General features: G+C 37.0%; 1 protein-coding gene and 1 long non-coding RNA gene across 12 annotated transcripts in view; one reads left to right on the top strand and one right to left on the bottom strand.

The window, feature by feature from the left end:
* Window positions 1–18368, bottom strand: part of LOC149314462 (uncharacterized) — a 184741-nt gene that overhangs the window by 102127 nt on the left and 64246 nt on the right. The window lies entirely within an intron of this gene.
* SBF2 (SET binding factor 2) overlaps window positions 1–18368 on the top strand; it is a 341214-nt gene that overhangs the window by 301077 nt on the left and 21769 nt on the right. For 9 of the 11 annotated variants that reach the window (XR_016280926.1, XM_089521164.1, XM_089521169.1 and 6 more), the window contains 5 exons: window positions 1558–1620; window positions 4122–4309; window positions 8406–8582; window positions 11306–11407; window positions 15000–15185. Coding sequence is in view for 10 of the 11 variants with exons in the window: in XM_089521164.1 (XP_089377290.1) it covers window positions 1558–1620; window positions 4122–4309; window positions 8406–8582; window positions 11306–11407; window positions 15000–15185 (716 nt within the window). In the remaining variant the exon portion in view is untranslated. The remainder of the gene's footprint in view (window positions 1–1557; window positions 1621–4121; window positions 4310–8405; window positions 8583–11305; window positions 11408–14999; window positions 15186–18368) is intronic. The other 2 variants (XM_089521165.1, XM_089521171.1) reach the window with 1 other exon arrangement.

The raw sequence follows: 18368 nt of genomic DNA, 5'->3' as shown, positions 1-18368 counted from the left end.
TGTTCGTCTTTTTGGCCATCAATGGTATCCCCAGCACTAGTCAATGTTATTATCTGTTAACAATAATAATAATAATAAAATAATAATAATAAATAAAACTTTAATTTATATCCCGCTTTTTGTTACTACAATCAAAGCAGCGTACAACCTTTAAAAAATACAATATATACAATTCCTCCCCCCTTAAAAAAGGATTAAACAATTCTATCTATTAAAATTACAGATGATAAAATCTAAAAACAATAATACAATAATAAAGTAACAGTGGGCAGAGTCTTCACTTATATATGTCTGTGGGGGGAGCGTTACATGGCCGGGTTCTATTTCGGGAAGGCCTGCCGGAAGAGATCCATCTTGACAGCTTTCTTGAAGCTCTCTAGGTTGGTAATTTGACGGATCTCGTCCAGCAGGCCATTCCATAAACTGGGAGTGATCGCGGAAAAAGTCCTCTGGGAGGTCACCATCAATCTGGTCTTTGTGGACTGCAACAAATTCCTCCCAGAGGATCTGAGGGTGCGGGGCAGATTATACAGAAGGAAGCGATCCCTTAAGTAGGTTGGGCCCAAGCCATGGAGGGCTTTAAAGGTAATGACCAACACCTTGTACTGTGCCCGGAAACTGTTGTGTCCAAACAGTTTAACTTGCAGAAGTACTGATACTCGATTTGAGGTAGAGACTTTTGCTTGCAGTTCCATTTTTTATTTGGCTTAAATATGGTATTGTACTAAATCAAGTACATGAAATAATGTTTGGCAATCAGCTTCTGCTCCAGCCGTAATGTTAGTGGAATAGATGGTTTCCACAGTAATAATGATCCCTTGTTGTACTGAGATTACTTGATATCTCTGTCAAAATTAAAGCTAAAATACTTTTTAAAAAAGAAAAAGGTAGGAATCATTGTTACTGTGATTTTCTATTTCAAACTACATTTCCATTATACCAAATGGCTTCAGTAGCTACCTTCTTCTCCAGCACACAGTGCAAAACAAGTTGTAGACCGGAGCACCCTAAAACAAGATCACGCTTATTAATAATCTGACATTTTTCTTATATGGTAATTTAAATATAGAGATTTATATTTTAGGTAAGGTGATAACAGATTTCCACCTTGCATTATTGTTGCATGTCTGCTCATCAAAATGAGCAATCAATATAGGTTGTGCTGAACATTTTTAACTGACAAATCTTCAATGTTTTGAAAAATGTTTTCTCAGTGGATAAGCTTCCATTTGGTATAATACAATGGCACATCATTTTGGCTGTTTTGCATGTGTTCAATTATTGCAGTAGCTATGAACATTAGGTTGTTTAGTAAATAATTTAATATGGGTTTTAGTTTTAAAAAATCATTTAATTTGATTTACAAAGTCTTATGATTCCTTGATGTTAGCTGTTAACATTCAGATATTATAAATAGTTATTTTTATTATAATCAAATAGATAGAAATATACAAGTAACCTTTTTCTTCTTTCCTATTCAATTTGCTCTGACTGTCTCATTGCAATGTGCATTTCATTGCTCCTCCTTTTCCTCCTGTCCTTACTGCTATCTGCCAGTGCTTGGGTACAGAGATAAATGTTTCACACATTCAAATTCCAAATCAGGAAGAGTCTACCAAGGTACTGTATTCTTTGCACTAATAGTACATTCTGCCATCTCCATGATTATGCATATCAGTATACCTTAAAGAATCCATGTTAGCTTGCTTAGGCACACAATTAATTGCCATGTTGCTACATTATAAAGTAGAAGAGTTTGTAGGCCATAACCATCTTTTTACTATCATTGCAGAAATGTATGTAATGAGAATTAGATCATCCAAACTTTACTGCTCAGTAGCCAAAAGAATAAAGAAATAATGTAAACTATGGAGTGAGCAGTGTAGCTGACATTAGTTTTGGTGAAACAGTAAGGGATCTTCAAATTAGCAAAGGGAATACAGCATTTCCCTTTTCTTTTCTTTTCTTTTTTAAGTGTTCAGTTAGGGCAAGGGATGGGAAGAGAAAGAACGAAAAGTAGATATTTATATACCCTTTAATCACTGTAACCCATCACTGGTAAGTTTTATATTTTGCAGTCTGCATGTGCTTTTAAATTCACAGTAACTTTGCTTTCTGTGTGATGCAAGCTTTAATCAAGGTCTGCTTTCTTAATGGCAAAAAGTGGGGGAAATGCTTTCTTCTGGACTTCCTTTGGTATCTAATTTTGTTAAAGGAATAACATACTTATTTTGTCTATTAGCTTTAAAGGCTTTGGTTAGCTAATTCCTTTTTACTGATTATTAATAATATGGGAAACATGGTCCTGGCTGATGTGTTGCATACAACTTGCTTTATTTCAAAAAAATGTTACTTTAAATTATATCTTACCTACTCCAGTTGGCTCTGGCACTCGCATCTAAAATCAGCAGACTGCCTGTGGAACACAGACATACATGTCCCTGTCATTAATTTTGGAGTAAATATCTTTGTAAATAGGACCATGATAGTCTAGATGTAGTATCTCCAGAGTAATATTGATTGGTTAGGAACATTCAAATGAACTATTATTTTGGATTATAAGCATGTAGAAACCAGTGTCCTCCATTGCTAACAATGCAAACATGATTTATTACTTTTTTTTGAAGTTCTCTAAGACAAACTGGGTTAGGGAACAGGAGCCTCTTGGTTTTTACTTGAGAGCTCACTGTGGTCATAAGGATGATATCCAAAAATCACAAAACAGTGATATCTTTATTTGACCAGCCAAAATGCACAAAATACATGATGCAAGATTTTGAAGTTCTAATGGTTTCCTCTTCATAGAATCATAGAGTTGGAAGAGACCGCAAGGGCCATCCAGTCCAACCCCCTGCCATGCAGGAAATCATAATGAAGCAAAGGTGTTAGAAATCACAGAGAAAAAAATTATAGAATGATAATGTTAGTCACAGGCCTGCCTTTTTCTCAAGGTGTTGTTGTGTTGTTCTATGGAGGAATATCTATTTAAGCAGGCCCCTCCTCGTCCCGGCCATGGGGAACTGGGCACTGGGAAGAAGGCATTCCAAAATCCAGGAGATAAAATGTGAATTTCATTAACAATACAAAAATATTCCTTCTTCTGAGATCCAAGATGTCTCAATCCCTTGTGACATCACAGCTCATTTTGTTAGGCAAAGAACACAGAATCTCTCAAGAGAAGGCTCCATATGTTTATTTTAGGAAAACTGTAGGTGCTGTTTTGGTAAAACATGTGAAGTGTAGTCCCAACTTAAAAAAATGTTTTTCCTTTGTTGGAGGTAGAAGCTCCAAATAGTAAAGGCCCAGTCCATTGTCTCTCTTTAGTTATCATGTATTTTGTGTATTTTTGTAGGCCATATAAAGGTATCACTGTTTTGTGGATTTGGGGTGTTACTGTACTTTGCTATATGGCCAGCACAGCTACCCCTGAATATATATCCTCAAAAAGCAAGAGGCAGGATACAAAGAAATATTTTATTATTATTTATTATTGGTCATAAGAGTTAAAGAAGAGAAGCACACAGCTTGTGGCATGCAGATTGGCTGCCATCACAGTCAAACTCCAAACTATAGCTGTGCAACTTTAAGTAGATGGTCTGGATTACACAATCATTTCTGATGGTGATACTGCCTCTTTCCAGGCATATAAAATAAGCACACAATCAGATGGATGTGGTACCAGTTTGAGTTACAATTGAAACTTAAAGAATAAGTTCATCAAGTGATTTGGTGATGGCAGCCAGACCACAGCAATAAGATATATACTGTGTCATATCTTGCATTTGCAGTTCCATTTCAGAGTGACACAACACACTCACACTGCCATAAAAATAAGAGAACACCATACCTAAGTATACCTGACTTCTGTATTCCATATGCAGGCTGTTATATAAAGCATGAAATATGAAATGATTGGCCTGCTATCCCAATCCAGACTGTTTGATGAATCTTCATTATGAATTATTTCTAAGCATGATGATTTCCCCTCCCTGGTGGATTAAATATAGGGAAATTTTTAACTGAGAAGCAATATTGCATATGCACGCGTTACTGAAAATGTATAAAATAACTCCATTCCATAAAATATGAAATGTTCCATTACATTTTTAATGTTTACAAAGGTGTGTGGGCAAGTCTTCGGTCCAGCAGTCGGTTTATCAGCACTCAAATGCCATTCCTTGATGTTGGTGCAAGACTAGCAGGAAAAGATGGTTCACCTTCATATTCCAGCAACAATACATATTTTCAAAACCGACTTACAAGACGCCAAGCTGCTCTCTATGTCTTTGGCGAAAAATCGCAATTGAGGGTATGTCTGTTTTCTGTATGTAGCTCTGATGTGCTTGGTTACTTTTAGCATTAGGAGCTGTACATAACGATGGTATAATGCAGCAGTTATGCAAGTTTTAAGCCCTTTAGGTTTCAGTACGCCTAACAATACACTTTTTAAGAGGAGAACAGTGACAAAAATGTTGTGCAAATGTACTAAAACATGTGGACTATTTAAACAGTCTAAATTGCTTTAGTTGTTCACACGTTTTAGAGTACATGCAGTGTAAAGGTATAGTGTACCAATCTAAATTCGTAATTCTAAGAAAGTAATGTGTATATGATTATGTAATATATTTACAATAACAGTGAAATTCAAAAGACCTCTCATTTCTTCTTTCTTTCCTTCCTTTCATTTTATCAATCTATGATCATTCTCAGTGGCAGAATTTTTTTTCTTCCCAGAGGGAGTGATGGAAGGAAAATTTTGTGATGCTATATTTTCTGTGGAAAATTTTTCACACTGTGTATGTGTGTTTGTGTTTTTTTATCCACAGGGCTTCTGTGATCTAATCAATCATGTTAAATAGGATAAATATAAGAAATTTTACTTAGTCTTCTGATGAGACAATCATTAACAAACCCTAATCCTCAGAAAAATACACTAACATATGAAGACACTGATCTACTTGTTTCTATTTCACAAAATCTCTCAATCAGTTACAACTGAAAGTAGCCAAGACAAAATGTAACAAGTTGCTTGGGCCCACAGACTCATAACATTTCTTCAGTGAAATAAAATGTTGAACTAGTTGTACTGAATTAGTTTTTCTCAACTTGAAAATAGCTGTGGTAATCTGAGAGTGAATGAATGATGATATACCTCTTCAAAAGAATGTAAAATTATTGCTATAAAATATACAAGATACAGCCCTCTTTAGGTTGTGGTGTTGATGTTGGTGCCTTCATGTCATTTCCGACTTACAGTGAAGCATGAGGCAAATTTATCATGTGTTTTTCTAGGGCTGAGAGTGTGTGACTTGCCCAAGGCCACCCAGTGGGTTTCAGTGGTCAAGCAGGGAATCAAATCCTGGTCTCCAGAGTCATAGTCCAACACTCAAACCATAGTGTTCTTCCAGGTGTAGTCATTTTTTGTTAAATATAAGAGAAGTACAGTGCACCCACGCCAAGAGTGGGCTTGCCATCTGGGATTTGAGCTTCCTCGGATGGCAAGCCCTAGCTTTTTCAATGGGCACAAGAGAGAGTACATGCCCATTGAGAAGAACGGGACTTAAGCCCCCATATTTTTTACTATCTGCGGGAGGATCCAGAACAGCAAGGGGGCACTGTATATGCTATTTTGTCTACATTATTACAAATTGTTACCAGCATTGGAGCCTTAAAATCCTGAGTGTGTATGGCTTTCCTTGTCATGACCCTATAACAGAGTGCCTGATGGGAGATGACATAGAGTTCTCCATGACTGCAAAGAGAACACGTGACATACACTATTAAAACATAGATCAAAGGGGCCAAGATAGGAAGCCATTTACATCTTTGGGCAGATTTATGGCCCAGGATGTTTTGTGCCAGGCCAGACCCATCGGATTACCATGTTCTCACTTTGGAGACTGTCTATAGATCAAGCAATCTGTAATATGTAGATTTAGTTTTGCTTTGAAGTAGGGTAAATAACTCTCCACCTGAGACAAGATTTTGCCTTATTTAAGGACCCACAAATCCTTTGTTTAGTGTTCTATGTTAGAATTCAGGCAAGTTGCTTGTCTGTTTGAGTTCTGATATAGTTCCAATCCGCTTCCCTCCTCCTTCCCCTCCATGTTACTGAGTCTTCATCAACCTGGATCTGGAGCACCGCCAAACAGGTGAATATCACCCTTAATGCCTTGTGTGCTCTGTCAACGCTAACTTACTATATTCCTGAGTTCTTGGGTGATTGTGTGAGTGTATGCTTGCCTTATGTGTGACTGAATAATAAACAGTTTTCAGTTTTATAAAACTTGTCTCTGTTGACCTCTAACCTTGGTTACCTTCGTATAAACAGGACTAGTGACTGCTTCTCTGTTTGAACTAATGATAAATTCCCCAGATCAGGGTCTCCATATTACAAAATATTCCAGTAAAATAATTTCCATATAGAACTCTCAATATTTTAATACAATATTTAAACCAAAATGTGCTAAGTCAGATTATACCATTTAAAAGACTGGAAAACCTTTCAGTTTCACCTTTTCCATAAAACCCACACAACTGCCCAGAGTGCATCTACAAAATATTTTGCAGAAATTATCACATTAATCGGGAATTAATTTGTTCCAGTTTATAGAGACAACTGAAAGCAAACATCTAGTCCTACTCCTTTCACTCTTGACTTTGTTACGTTTCTTAGAAAGGTCTATAGAAGAGATTTTTGTATATTTCAGTAAATACATTTGCAAAGCTTGTAAACGCAAATGAGGCTGTGTTTGTTTATTAGCTTTTTATTTAATTATATCCCACTCATCTCATGACATGGACCCCAAAGCAGGTTACAACAAGGCTAAAGAGAGAGCTTAAACACTTATTATAATTTAAAACATAATTGAGTGGGTATCATATAAAACACCATTAACTTTTCTTTAAAGGGGGGGGTGTCTGTTTTTTGGTAGACTGAAACTGTATTCACTTGATGGGGGTTCCAGATCCTTTGGCCCTTTCCCATCAACAGGAGAAGATTGGGAGTGGCAGAGGTGAAACTGAACTGCCCACCCCCATCTTCCTCTACACAAACGTATACCTGAGTAGTGTTTTAATTGATATATTTGCGTGAGTATCACAAATAATTTGGAGCTTCAACCTTCTCCTTTCCTGAATGCCTTACTTCAAGGAACCCAGACATTCATCACCTCATCAGTCTATCAGCAAAGGGATGGATCCCAGACATTTCATTACCATCTTTCACATTGTACTGTGCCTGAGCATTTGTCACAAGGAAGGACCATTTGCATTAAAAATAAACACGATATTTTAAAATCAGGTTAATTAAAGCATTAGATATCATTGAAATGGATAGCTTAACAACTTATATGAAAGAAGAAGACAGGAGGGAGGAGCAAATGTGGGAACCACTGATTAAGTAAGGTAAAAAGAGATGGTTGGAAATGAACTGTTTGAAATACAGTGCACCCTTGTTTTACGCGGGGATCCGTTCCGGACTCCCCCACGTAAAGCAAATACCGCCTATGCTCGAGCTCCATTTATATGAATGGGGCTGGGGCCCATGGCAGCACCAACGAGCATGTGCCCCATTAGTCCCTATGGGACGCGCTGCCCCTTCTCCCTGTGGCTTTCCGCATATGCTGAAAGCCGCGTAAAGCGCACCCGCGTATGATGTGGGCACACTGTGGTCTTGTCTCTGTCAATTTAGCTAGCAACCTGTAATTTTGAAACAATAAGATAAGATGTTAATGTTTTGTATAAAGGTAAGAGGTATATAATAGTATATTAGCAACATTACACACTCTTCTATAGAAAACAAAATATTATATAAGATGGGAGATGAGGTTGGTAAATTCAAAGATAGAAATGAAGAATAATAAATTGCTATGAATATAAAATGCTCAAGAAAGTTTGGACGTTAAAGGGGATTGGGTGGCGGAGGGAGTTGGAGAATATTTTTTGTGATCGAGAATCTGCAAAAATGACTTATTTTATTGTTCGTTTTTAACTGTTTAATTAAAAAATATTTCTCCCCCCAAAAATAACCACGATATTTTAAGAACAACAATCCACAGCATTGCAGAGAAGATGGTTTTTTGTTGTTGTTTTTTGGACAGCCATAACTCTTCTAGTGTAAGAAAGAGTGCTGCAGCAATGTAGAAGCAAAAATGAAAGATGTGGAGGGGAAAGGACACTTGTATTGTGCAGTCACAAAAACTGCTAGAAGGAGAAAGTAATGCCTGCAAATTGCACCTGGCTAGCTTTGTTAGTTTCAATGATAAGAAGGAGATTGACATATCCAGAGGTGGAGAACAGGGGTTGATGCTGCTTAGTAAGAGAACAATATGCTAAAAGCACATTTGTTTGATTTGTTTGTTTTTTGAATGAATATCACAAGTAAATTCCTTTTTCATCTGCAGGGCTTCAAACCTGAATTTGCTTTAAACTGTGAATTTGTTCCAGTTGAATTCAGTGACATCCGGCATGTGAAAGCTAGTTTTAAAAAGCTCATGAGTGCCTGTGTTCCTAGCAATATTCCTTCAGATTCTGAAATAACATTCCTTAAAGCTCTTGGAGAGTCAGAATGGTTCCCACAGGTAAAGTGATATGGAGGAATCATAAATGTCTATGATTAGTGATACAAGTGCTCTTTCTGTCTTGCAAAAATTCTCCACTTGTTTTATAATTGTTTTAAATGAAATCTGCTATATTCTCATACTGGCTGATCTCTTTCTTTTAGTGACAGATGGAAGATTTAAAAACTGGGGCACTGCATAGCCCCTTTGTAATTGGAATGAGTTATAAAGATGTAGTTCTTGGCTGTAATGCTTCACATTCTACCGTAAAGTCATTTACATCTTTCTGTTACTTATACTGTATTGAAAAAAATAGTTTACATTTATAGCACATAAATGTGGCTCAATATATTATTGAAAGATGTTCTTATTATAGTTAAAGCTCTAAGCAGTCCACTATGCTTTGTTGTTGTGTGACTTATGGTGACTCTATCATGGGGTTTTCTTGCAAGATTTGTGCAAAGGCGGTTTATTATTGCCTTCTCCACTACTTTGATGCAAGTCTCACAGAATGATGTTTCTTAGGGCTGGAATAAATGACGTTTTAAAGCCTCCTTCTGGGCAGCTTGGGAGCACGGCATTTATATGCCACATCCTCCTACTCCGCCCGGAGGTTGGACAGCCACCAAGATATGGTTGGCTTCAAGACACTGCAGTGGTGCAGTGTTTACACACCGCACGCCAATGCCAACGCAATGTCTTGAAGCCAGCATTGGGTTGCGGCAGACACCTTTTCTCCAGCTGAAAAAGGAGTTGATCTTTTCCGCTCTTTTTTCGGCCAGTTTCAAGGCAGTTTGGGACCGTGACATGTGTTTGCCACAGCCCCAATCCATCTTTAGAAGGGGCAGGTTCAAGCCACCCCTTCCACCTGTCTGTTTCACCCCTTAGTTTAGTATGTTTAAATGTTGTCATTTTGAAACTTTCAATATTCAGCATTCCCTGAGTGATTTACAAGTACCATAAAATGACACACGATGAAATCGCCAATGACAGGTAAAAATGCAGCAGAGCCATAGTAAAATCATAGTAAAATCACAAATGAAAGACAAAGGGGAAAAAAGAAAAGCTTAAAGAACTAAAATCATTCTTAAAATGCCTGGGAAGATGTAAAGATTTTCTCCAGAGCCGAAAAGAACACACTATAGGCTTCAAGAGAGCCTCTCAGGAAAAGGTATTGTAAGAGCCTAGAATGATATTTTTAAAAAGAATTTAAAAAGTAAAAGTAATGATTTCAGATCTAACGTTTCTAAAAGTGTTTTAAAAATCAACTCTTCAATTTCCCATTTCTGAAAAGTAACAACTCTGAATGCTGTGGCCTGCTGTCCTATGGTGCAAAATGTACTTTTTTGTCATCTCAATGCTTACATCACAGCACAAGGCATTAGTACTAGACAGCACAGGAACCCTGTAAGATTCATTCCTCACCTTTTAGCGAGACCACTGTCCTGTTGGTATAAAGGTTATCTTTAAATTATAGGCACATCTCAAAGGGAATCAAATGATCCTTCATTGTTATAATCACAATGCAATATCGTTACACTTTTGATATCAGAGAGAGGATTTAATTACATATAATTAGCCTTTTGTAAGTAGTTACTTTAGAGCTTTCAGCATTTCACAGACAAAATGCTTCTACTGGAAAGGTACTCTCACCTTTAAGTCATTTAAATGTTTTAAGTTCTTCATTTCAGCATTTTAAGTCAGGAATTTTTATTGAAAGCAGGGACAGAGAGCCAAACTAGATGTGATACTATTCAAGCCGTTAGAAAGTGAATAGCTTTCAAAGACATAATTAACGTTTCAGGGGGCCCAACCCAGAGAGCCAAAATGATTAAAGTCCTGTTACTTCATGCCATGATCCCAGACCCCACTGAGGTGTGCGTGCCTGCAGTTTGGTTTTAAAAGAACTGCTCACACCACTGCTAAAGGGATTATGTGTTATTGCTGTAGACTCTGTCACAGTATCACAAACTTTATCACTATATCGTCTGAAAAAACATTGTATATGAAGATATTATGGTTAAATTGTGCATAAAAAGGGAAACTAAAACTTAATAGCTTGAAATTCAGACTACCAATTAATTTTTAAAAATTCAATATTATTTAGGTTAGAGGTGGGGGATTAAAAAAGTGGATTGGTCCCAAAGGCCATGTTACTCCTTAAGCTCTAGTCATCAAGCTAGTTGATGTCACCTGGTGGAGTGAGGGGATACCCCTGTTCTTTCCTGTCTGAGAAAATAATGGGATACCCCACTTGCAGCTCACCTTCCTGACTGGAAGATAATATGCACTCTGAGCTTGAGGAGGGACAAAAAGTGGTCCCTTGAGAGCTGAACTGGGATTCTTTGCAGATTTATAGTTTGTAAATTTTTAAAGCACTCTTTGTATTTACATACTTGAAATTGTTCCTCTACACTCATTATATCTAACTTACCACTGAGGTATGTATCATTTCTTACATGGAGATACTGTCAGACAAAGCATCACAGTGATCTCCAGTTTTTCTTTGCTGTAATGATTACAAGCTCTAAACTCAATTGGACTTCAATCAAATGATGTGTACACACATCCAGGTTTTTAGATAAATCTACTCTGTTTAAATAATTACATAAAAATAAGCTTTTTGACTTTTTTGTTCTTCTAAGAATGAGTATCAACATGGTCTGATTCTAATAATTGCTAACCTGCTACCTTATTTTTCATCCTAACAGTTAGTGTCTTTTATCTTTTCTTTTTTTTAATAGCTTCATCGTATAATGCAGTTAAGTCTGGTTATATCAGAGCTGCTTGAGAATGGTTCTTCAGTTCTGGTTTGTCTGGAAGATGGATGGGATATCACAGCACAGGTCAGCTGTTATGGGCTCTAACATAAAATGGCTAACATAAAAATAGAGAGATTGATCAACCCTCCAAAATAGATTGGGAGGGGTGCACAGAGGGAGGAGATTGTTTAAAACTGTATAAAAATGTAAAAACTGGTTTTAAAACTAAAACACTGATTTCAGAACTCATAAGTCAAGATGCCTTGAACAGCTGTACAACAGAAGGTATCATAGTGAAAGCTACTTAAGCAAATCTTAGCCATCTATAGAAACACATGAGTCTAACCAAAAGAAATAAACCTTTTTGCAATCTGTTTTTCCTTGCCCTTAGAGCAGAAAGTACCCAGCTGATCTCATATATATATATATATATATATACACACACATATAAATCTTTTATTTCTACCCCACTTTTTGTAAAGACTATCAAAGTGGCTTACAATGTTAAAAGAATACACCATATATACAAATCTCCTATTCATGCCTGCAAAATACTCTTACCCTATCACTGTGTTAAAAAAATTAAATTCCTAGTGTTGAAAAAAATTCTAAGAAAACCAACCATGGGTAAAATTAATAGTATTGTTATTTAATTAAAATTTATAGTATTATTAAATCTCATGAATTGACTGTTGTTTTAAAATTCATTCTAAAATTACAAATGTCTCGTTTATTTATTTTATACTTTTATATTTTGCTTTCAGTTAAAAGTTTCCAACTTGCAATAAAATTGGTTAATTAAAAACAGTTTTAAAACACATTTGTAAAAAGCAATGAGTAAAACTCAAAAGAAGCAATAAGGAATCAAGTTGTTTAAAAAATGGACAATCTGTTACATTATCTGAGTCTCATTTTCACATCTCCCAATTATTTACTATTGGTGGCTGGCCTTTACAAGAAAAGAGATTCCACTTCAACAGTAGGACAAACTTCCTTTTTTAAAAAAAAAATTATTAAACATACATACAAAAATTACATACAACCATACTTTAAACAAATAGACTCACAATCATAACAATTTGACAAAGACGAACATAACAACATTATAAACAAACAATATGAACAGTGACTTCCTTGTTTTCTACGTTCAGAAGGCTTACTACGTATTCTCTATTGTTTTTATATAAATTTCATAGTATTAACTTTTGTTTTTTGTTTTTTCAACCATTCCATGGTATTAATTAATACTTTTTAATTTTCATAGTTTATGTTCCCCTGTTTTCTAGCTTTCTAAGCCTATTACTATCTATATTCTTTAGTCAAGTATATAATAACACAGGTATTCCTCTTAACTTATGTATCACATCTCTATTACAACTTAAACCCTTGCATTGATTTTACTCCAAATTATAAAATACAATATAAATCCAAATCTTTTTATATAATACAATTTATAGCTTCTTACTCTTAATAAACAACTTTGACTTCTATGATTATTTTACCATTCATTATCCTTATGCATATATTTATGCGCTTGTCCCCCTTTGGAAATTAAGTAATCTATAACTTTACCTCAGTCTTCTAAATAAGTTTCTGAACTTTTGTAATTTAAGCTTCTGGATAATCTATCCATATCTATTATTTACTAGTATTTTTTGTTCCCATTCTTTTACAACGGGAATTGTTTCTTTTCTCCAATGTTTAGCAAAGATTATTCTTGCTGCAACAATCAAATGAAAAAGGACTTTGCCACTAGTTTTTTTTTTTCATTACATTCATCCACCATATTCAATAGGAAAATTTTGGGTTTATACTTTAAATGAATCTGAAGGATCTTGTTGATTGTATCTTGGATTATTTTCCAGTATCTTCTCATCATGTCACAACTCCTTCATAAATGGTAGAGAGTCCCCTTTTCCTTTTTGCATTTCCAGCAATAATTGATGTACTGTATTAGCGTAGGCTTTACTTATGATATCTGGTTTTAAGTACCAGCGATAAAAGATTTTATAATAGTTTTCTCGTAGATCTTGACTTTTAGTGTAATTTATTCTCTTAACCCGTGTTCTTTCCCATTGATCTAGCTCTAAAGTATATCCAAAATTTCCTGCCCATTTTATCATGTTTTCTTTTATTATTTCATCCTCTGCATATAATTTCAAGAGATATTTATAAGTCCTTGACAGTGGTTTATTTTCATCTTTAAACAAAATATCAGCTAGTTCAGTATTTTTTCTTTGAAATCCTTCTTCTTTATCTAGTTTAAATCTTTCTTTAAGTTGGAGATACTGAAACCAATTATTTGTTAACCCTCCATTTTCTAAATCATCTCTCAATCTTATAAGGTATTCATTTCTTTGTATTTTAGTAATCTGTTTATATTTGATCCAGTTATCCCTCCCTCCACTTTTAGTTGTTCTAAATAATGCTTCTTCAGGTGAGGCCCACATAGGTATTTGGGGGCAAATATATTTTTTATATTTCACCCAAACCTTCCATAATGCGCTGTGGATGAAATGATTATGAAAATCTTTATTTACTTTATCCTTGTTATAGAACAGGTACGCATGCCATCCGTAGCATAGATTTGATCCTTCTAAATTATCATATTTTTATCTTTTAGCATTAACCACTCCTTTAACCAAACTAAACAACTAGCCTCATAATATAAATGGAGATTTGGTAGTGATAGTCCACCCCTTTCTTTTGTATCTTGAAGGTATTTTAGACGGATTCTGGGGTTTTTATTCCCCCAAATAAAGGAAGTGATCTCTTTTTGCCACTCTATAAATGTTTTTTTTTATTTTTAATTATGGAAGATTTTGAAATAAAAATAATAACTTAGGTAGTATAGACATTTTTATGATAGCAATTCTACCTAGTAGAGAGATTTTCAATTCTTTCCACTCTTCTAAATCTTTTCAAATTTGTTTCCATGTTTTTTTGTAATTATTAGCAAAGAGATGCAAATTTTTATTTGTCAAGATTATACCTAGATATTTGACCTTGGTATCTAAATTAAATCCTGAACTCTCCCCTAATTTTTGTTTTTCTCTTGCGCTTATGTTCTTTGTCAATATTGTTGATTTGTTTTTATTTACATGTAAACCTGCCACCTTTCCAAAATCCAGTAGTTCTTTCAATAATATATCTAGATTTGATCCTGGGCCATTTAAGAAAATTACTAAGTCATCTGCAAAAGCATGGTAGGAGGAACTTTCTGACAGTAAGAGCTGTTTGACAGTGGAACACCTCCCTTGGAGTGTGGTGGAGTCTCCTTCTTTGGAGGTCTTTAAATAGGGGCTGGATGGCCATCTGTTGCGAGTGCTTTGATTGTGTATTCCTGCATGGCTTGGGGTTGGGCTGGATGGCCCTTGAGGTCTCTTCCAACTATGTGTTTTATATCATGGCAGGGTTGGGCCAACATCCACTCTAAATAATGTTCCTATATACACATTGCTACAGTTGAATATGCCTGGCTGTGAAATGCTGGGTTTAGTACAAGTTTTGCTGTCAGGAAATACTGGTAGAGTGAAAATGAGGAGGAAAGCTATGAGTTACTGTACTATCTGGTTATGTCTCTTGCTAAATGCCTAATAAAATGTGCTGATGAAACTACTATGTACTAAATTCACTGTATTGACTGTTAACCTGCAAATGTAATTTTATGGTCTAGGTGGTGTCCCTTGTGCAGTTACTCAGTGATCCATTCTATCGAACACTTGAAGGCTTCAGAATGTTGGTGGAAAAAGAATGGCTATCTTTCGGCCATAAATTCAGCCAGCGCAGTAATCTGACTCTCAATTGTCAGGGGAGTGGGTTTGCTCCTATCTTCTTGCAGTTTTTGGATTGCGTGCATCAGGTAAGCATAGTTTGTTATATACCTGTAGTGTATATCTATGCAAAAGTACAAACATTCCACAATGAGTGGCAGAAACTAGAACATTTTTATGATTAGAACACATGAACTTAGTACAACACATATAAAACTATTTTTGTATAAGATGGCGTTTTAGTTCCAGGTTCTCAGAAGTAATATTGTTTTCTTTTTTCAATACATCACAGAAAAGTAAGAAGGCAGCCACAAATTTGTTCAGTAGGGACCATGCAGGACAGCACTAAATAAATAAAGCATAATAATAATAATAATAATAATAATAATAATAATAATAATAATAATAATAATAAATCATTACCCCCCAGACTTTCACTTTAGAAGCAGTTTGCAGAAAGTAAGAGATAGCAGTCCTCTGCCCTTCTCTTCCTTGTTTTATCTAATTCAAACAAAGGTTTAAAAATCCCCTGCCTCTCACTCAGGCTATCTGTATATGTCCATATATGGAATAATAGGAGGGGAGCAGTCTGTAAAACCTGCTGATACTATTTGTAGAATCTTGCATGTAAACATTTTATAGTGATAATGGATATTTAGCCATATTCTGAGTCAGCACAAACAAGTGTGTCCCCCACCCAGTTCACTATGGTATTTCTGACAGAGACCACATAGATGCAACAGGTCAGTTTGCAAGAGGAGATACTGGGGATATCAGTGTCTTGTTGTTGGCATTTACTAATTAGAGCTAAGCTGCCCTTGCACATAAAGTTATTAATTTAGAAGGATTATTAAATCCTGTGATCAACTTGCAGAATTGCACTAGTATTGCTGTCTGGCCTATGTTTTTCTATGTGCTCAAAGATGTAATATTCCGATTATGAAGTTTTTTGCTTACTAATTTTGGACTTCCAGTACAAATCCACAAGAGTATTATATTCATACAATCAAGAACAAACAAGTAAAGATTTAATGGTATGTCTTGTTTTACAGGTTGGGTGGAACCAAAGGATGCTAGGGAAAACACTTGTCCGTGTTTGGACTAGAGAGAGCATATGAAGCAGTGATTCTTAAATTAGAACTTCATCATTTTCCAAAAAGCCATTGTTTATGCCAATATCTCCAGGTGTCAGCCGACTTATTAATATGAATCATTCTTTCACAACAGCAACATCTGGTGGATCTTCCAGTTGTTTCTAGGAAGGCAGAGTTGGTGATAGTGATGTCATACTGTGAAATGTCCATCGCTTTCTGTAGCAGCTTGTCTATTTAGTGCAGCGGTGGACAACTCCATGAAACACATTACCACCAAAGTGCCAAAAAACCAAAAGCAGAAGTGACTATACATCCACATTTAGTTTGAAAATTGGGGGGGGGGGGGGGGTTGTTAAACAGAGTAGTGGGGGCTGGAACATATTTAAAAGGCTTCCAAGGTCCAAAACACACTGACACTGCAGAAATAATCCAGTTTCAAGCTGCTTTAACTGCCCTGGCTCAGTGATAGGCGGGTTACAGACCTCCCATTTGGGGCGGCCTGCACCCGCCCCTTTCCCTCTGAGGCCCCGATCCGCCTCTTTCCAGGCCGCAGGGAAGTGGCAAAAGGCCGTTTCCCAGCGGCCTGGAAAGGGGTGTCCTTGGGGCTTCATGCCCCAAGGACACCTGACGGCGGCGGGGAGGAGGAGAAAGGGGCTGCTCGGCCCCTTTCTCCCTTGTGTCGCTGGCGCAGCCATCAAAAGGCTGCGCCAGCGACGCAAACCTAAGAAGGAGCTCCATTTCGGAGCTCCTTGTGCCACGGAAAGGGCACTCTAGGTGCCCTCACGCAGCATGGCAACATCACGTCCGCGCCGCCCCATTTGGAGGTGGAGCCCTCGTGACGTCATGGCGGCGCCCATCTGTATGGACTGGGTCCGTACTAGGGTTAGGGGCGGTGAGGAAGGGACGCTCCTTCCTCACCCTAGTACGGACCCAGTCCGTACTTTTAGGCCCGTCTGTAACAGGCCTTAGGGAATCCTGGGAACTGTAATTTATAGTGGCACAAGAGCTCTCTGACAGAGAAGGCTAAATGTCTCACAAAACTACACTTCCCAGAATTCCCTAGCATTGAGCCAGGACAGTTAAAGCGCTCCCAAACTGGATTGTTTCTGTAGTGTGTTTTGGACCCAGGAGAAACAACTCGCCTTCCTGCCCCCCTCTACTATTTTCCTTTTCCAGAAAATAGGTGATCTAGGAGTTAGGCGGGACTGACACCCACAAAAAGGCTGTTGGTAAAGTCATACGATAAAGACCCCTGAATAAACATAGCAATGTTACGATTAAAGGTAAAGTACTTTCATGGATCAAGAACAGGTTTAAAAATGGAAAACAAGTGCACATTGGGGGGGGGGGAGTCACAAAAACACTTTTTATTGGTGTCTAGCTGCCAGTAACCAGCCAAGAGTTCTGATAGATAGCTCAATGACAATCATGGCCCAAAGGGCAGCTGCTATTCTCAAAAGGCAAATTCTTTATTGGGCATAATTAGAAAAGGAGTTGAAAAATAAACTGCAGTTATCATCCTACCGTTGTACAAATTTGTACTATGACCACATCTGGAATACTTGTAGCATTCTTGGAACTGCACTTAGAAAAGATATTTTAGAGCTGGAAAAAAGGCAGACAGAAGGTGTGATGCGGCAGCTAACAAGGCCAATGCAATTTTAGGCTGCATAAATAAAAGTATAGTGTCTAGATCAAGAGAAGTAATAGTACCACGATATTCTGTTTTGGTCAACCCCCACCTGGAATATTGTGTCCAGTTCTGGGCACCACAATTTAAAAAGGAAATTGAGAAACTGGAGCGTGTCCAAAGGAGGGTGACTAAAATGGTGAAGGGTCTGGAAACCATGCCCTATGAGGAACGACTTAGGGAGCTGGGGATGTTTAGCCTGGAGAAGCAAAGTGTAATGACTGGGCCTCCAGTAAGAAGGTTAAGAGGTGATATGATAGCCCTGTTTAAATATTTGAAGGGATGTTGTATTGAGGAGGGAGCCAGCTTGTTTTCTGCTGCTCCAGAGACTGGGACCTGGAGCAATGGATGCAAGCTGCAGGAAAAGAGATTCCACCTTAACATTAGGAGGAACTTCCTGACAGTAAGGGCTGTTCGACAGTGGAACACACTCCCTCGGAGTGTAGTGGAGTCTCCCTCCTTGGAGGTTTTGAAACAGTGGCTGGATG

This window comes from Sceloporus occidentalis, unplaced genomic scaffold, assembly GCF_023333645.1.
Source record: "Sceloporus occidentalis isolate IW3139 unplaced genomic scaffold, rSceOcc1.0.p SCAF_4, whole genome shotgun sequence".
NCBI classification, from domain to species: domain Eukaryota; kingdom Metazoa; phylum Chordata; class Lepidosauria; order Squamata; family Phrynosomatidae; genus Sceloporus; species Sceloporus occidentalis.
The sequence above is the reverse complement of the archived record's forward strand: the minus strand, read 5'-3'. Positions and strand labels throughout refer to the sequence as shown.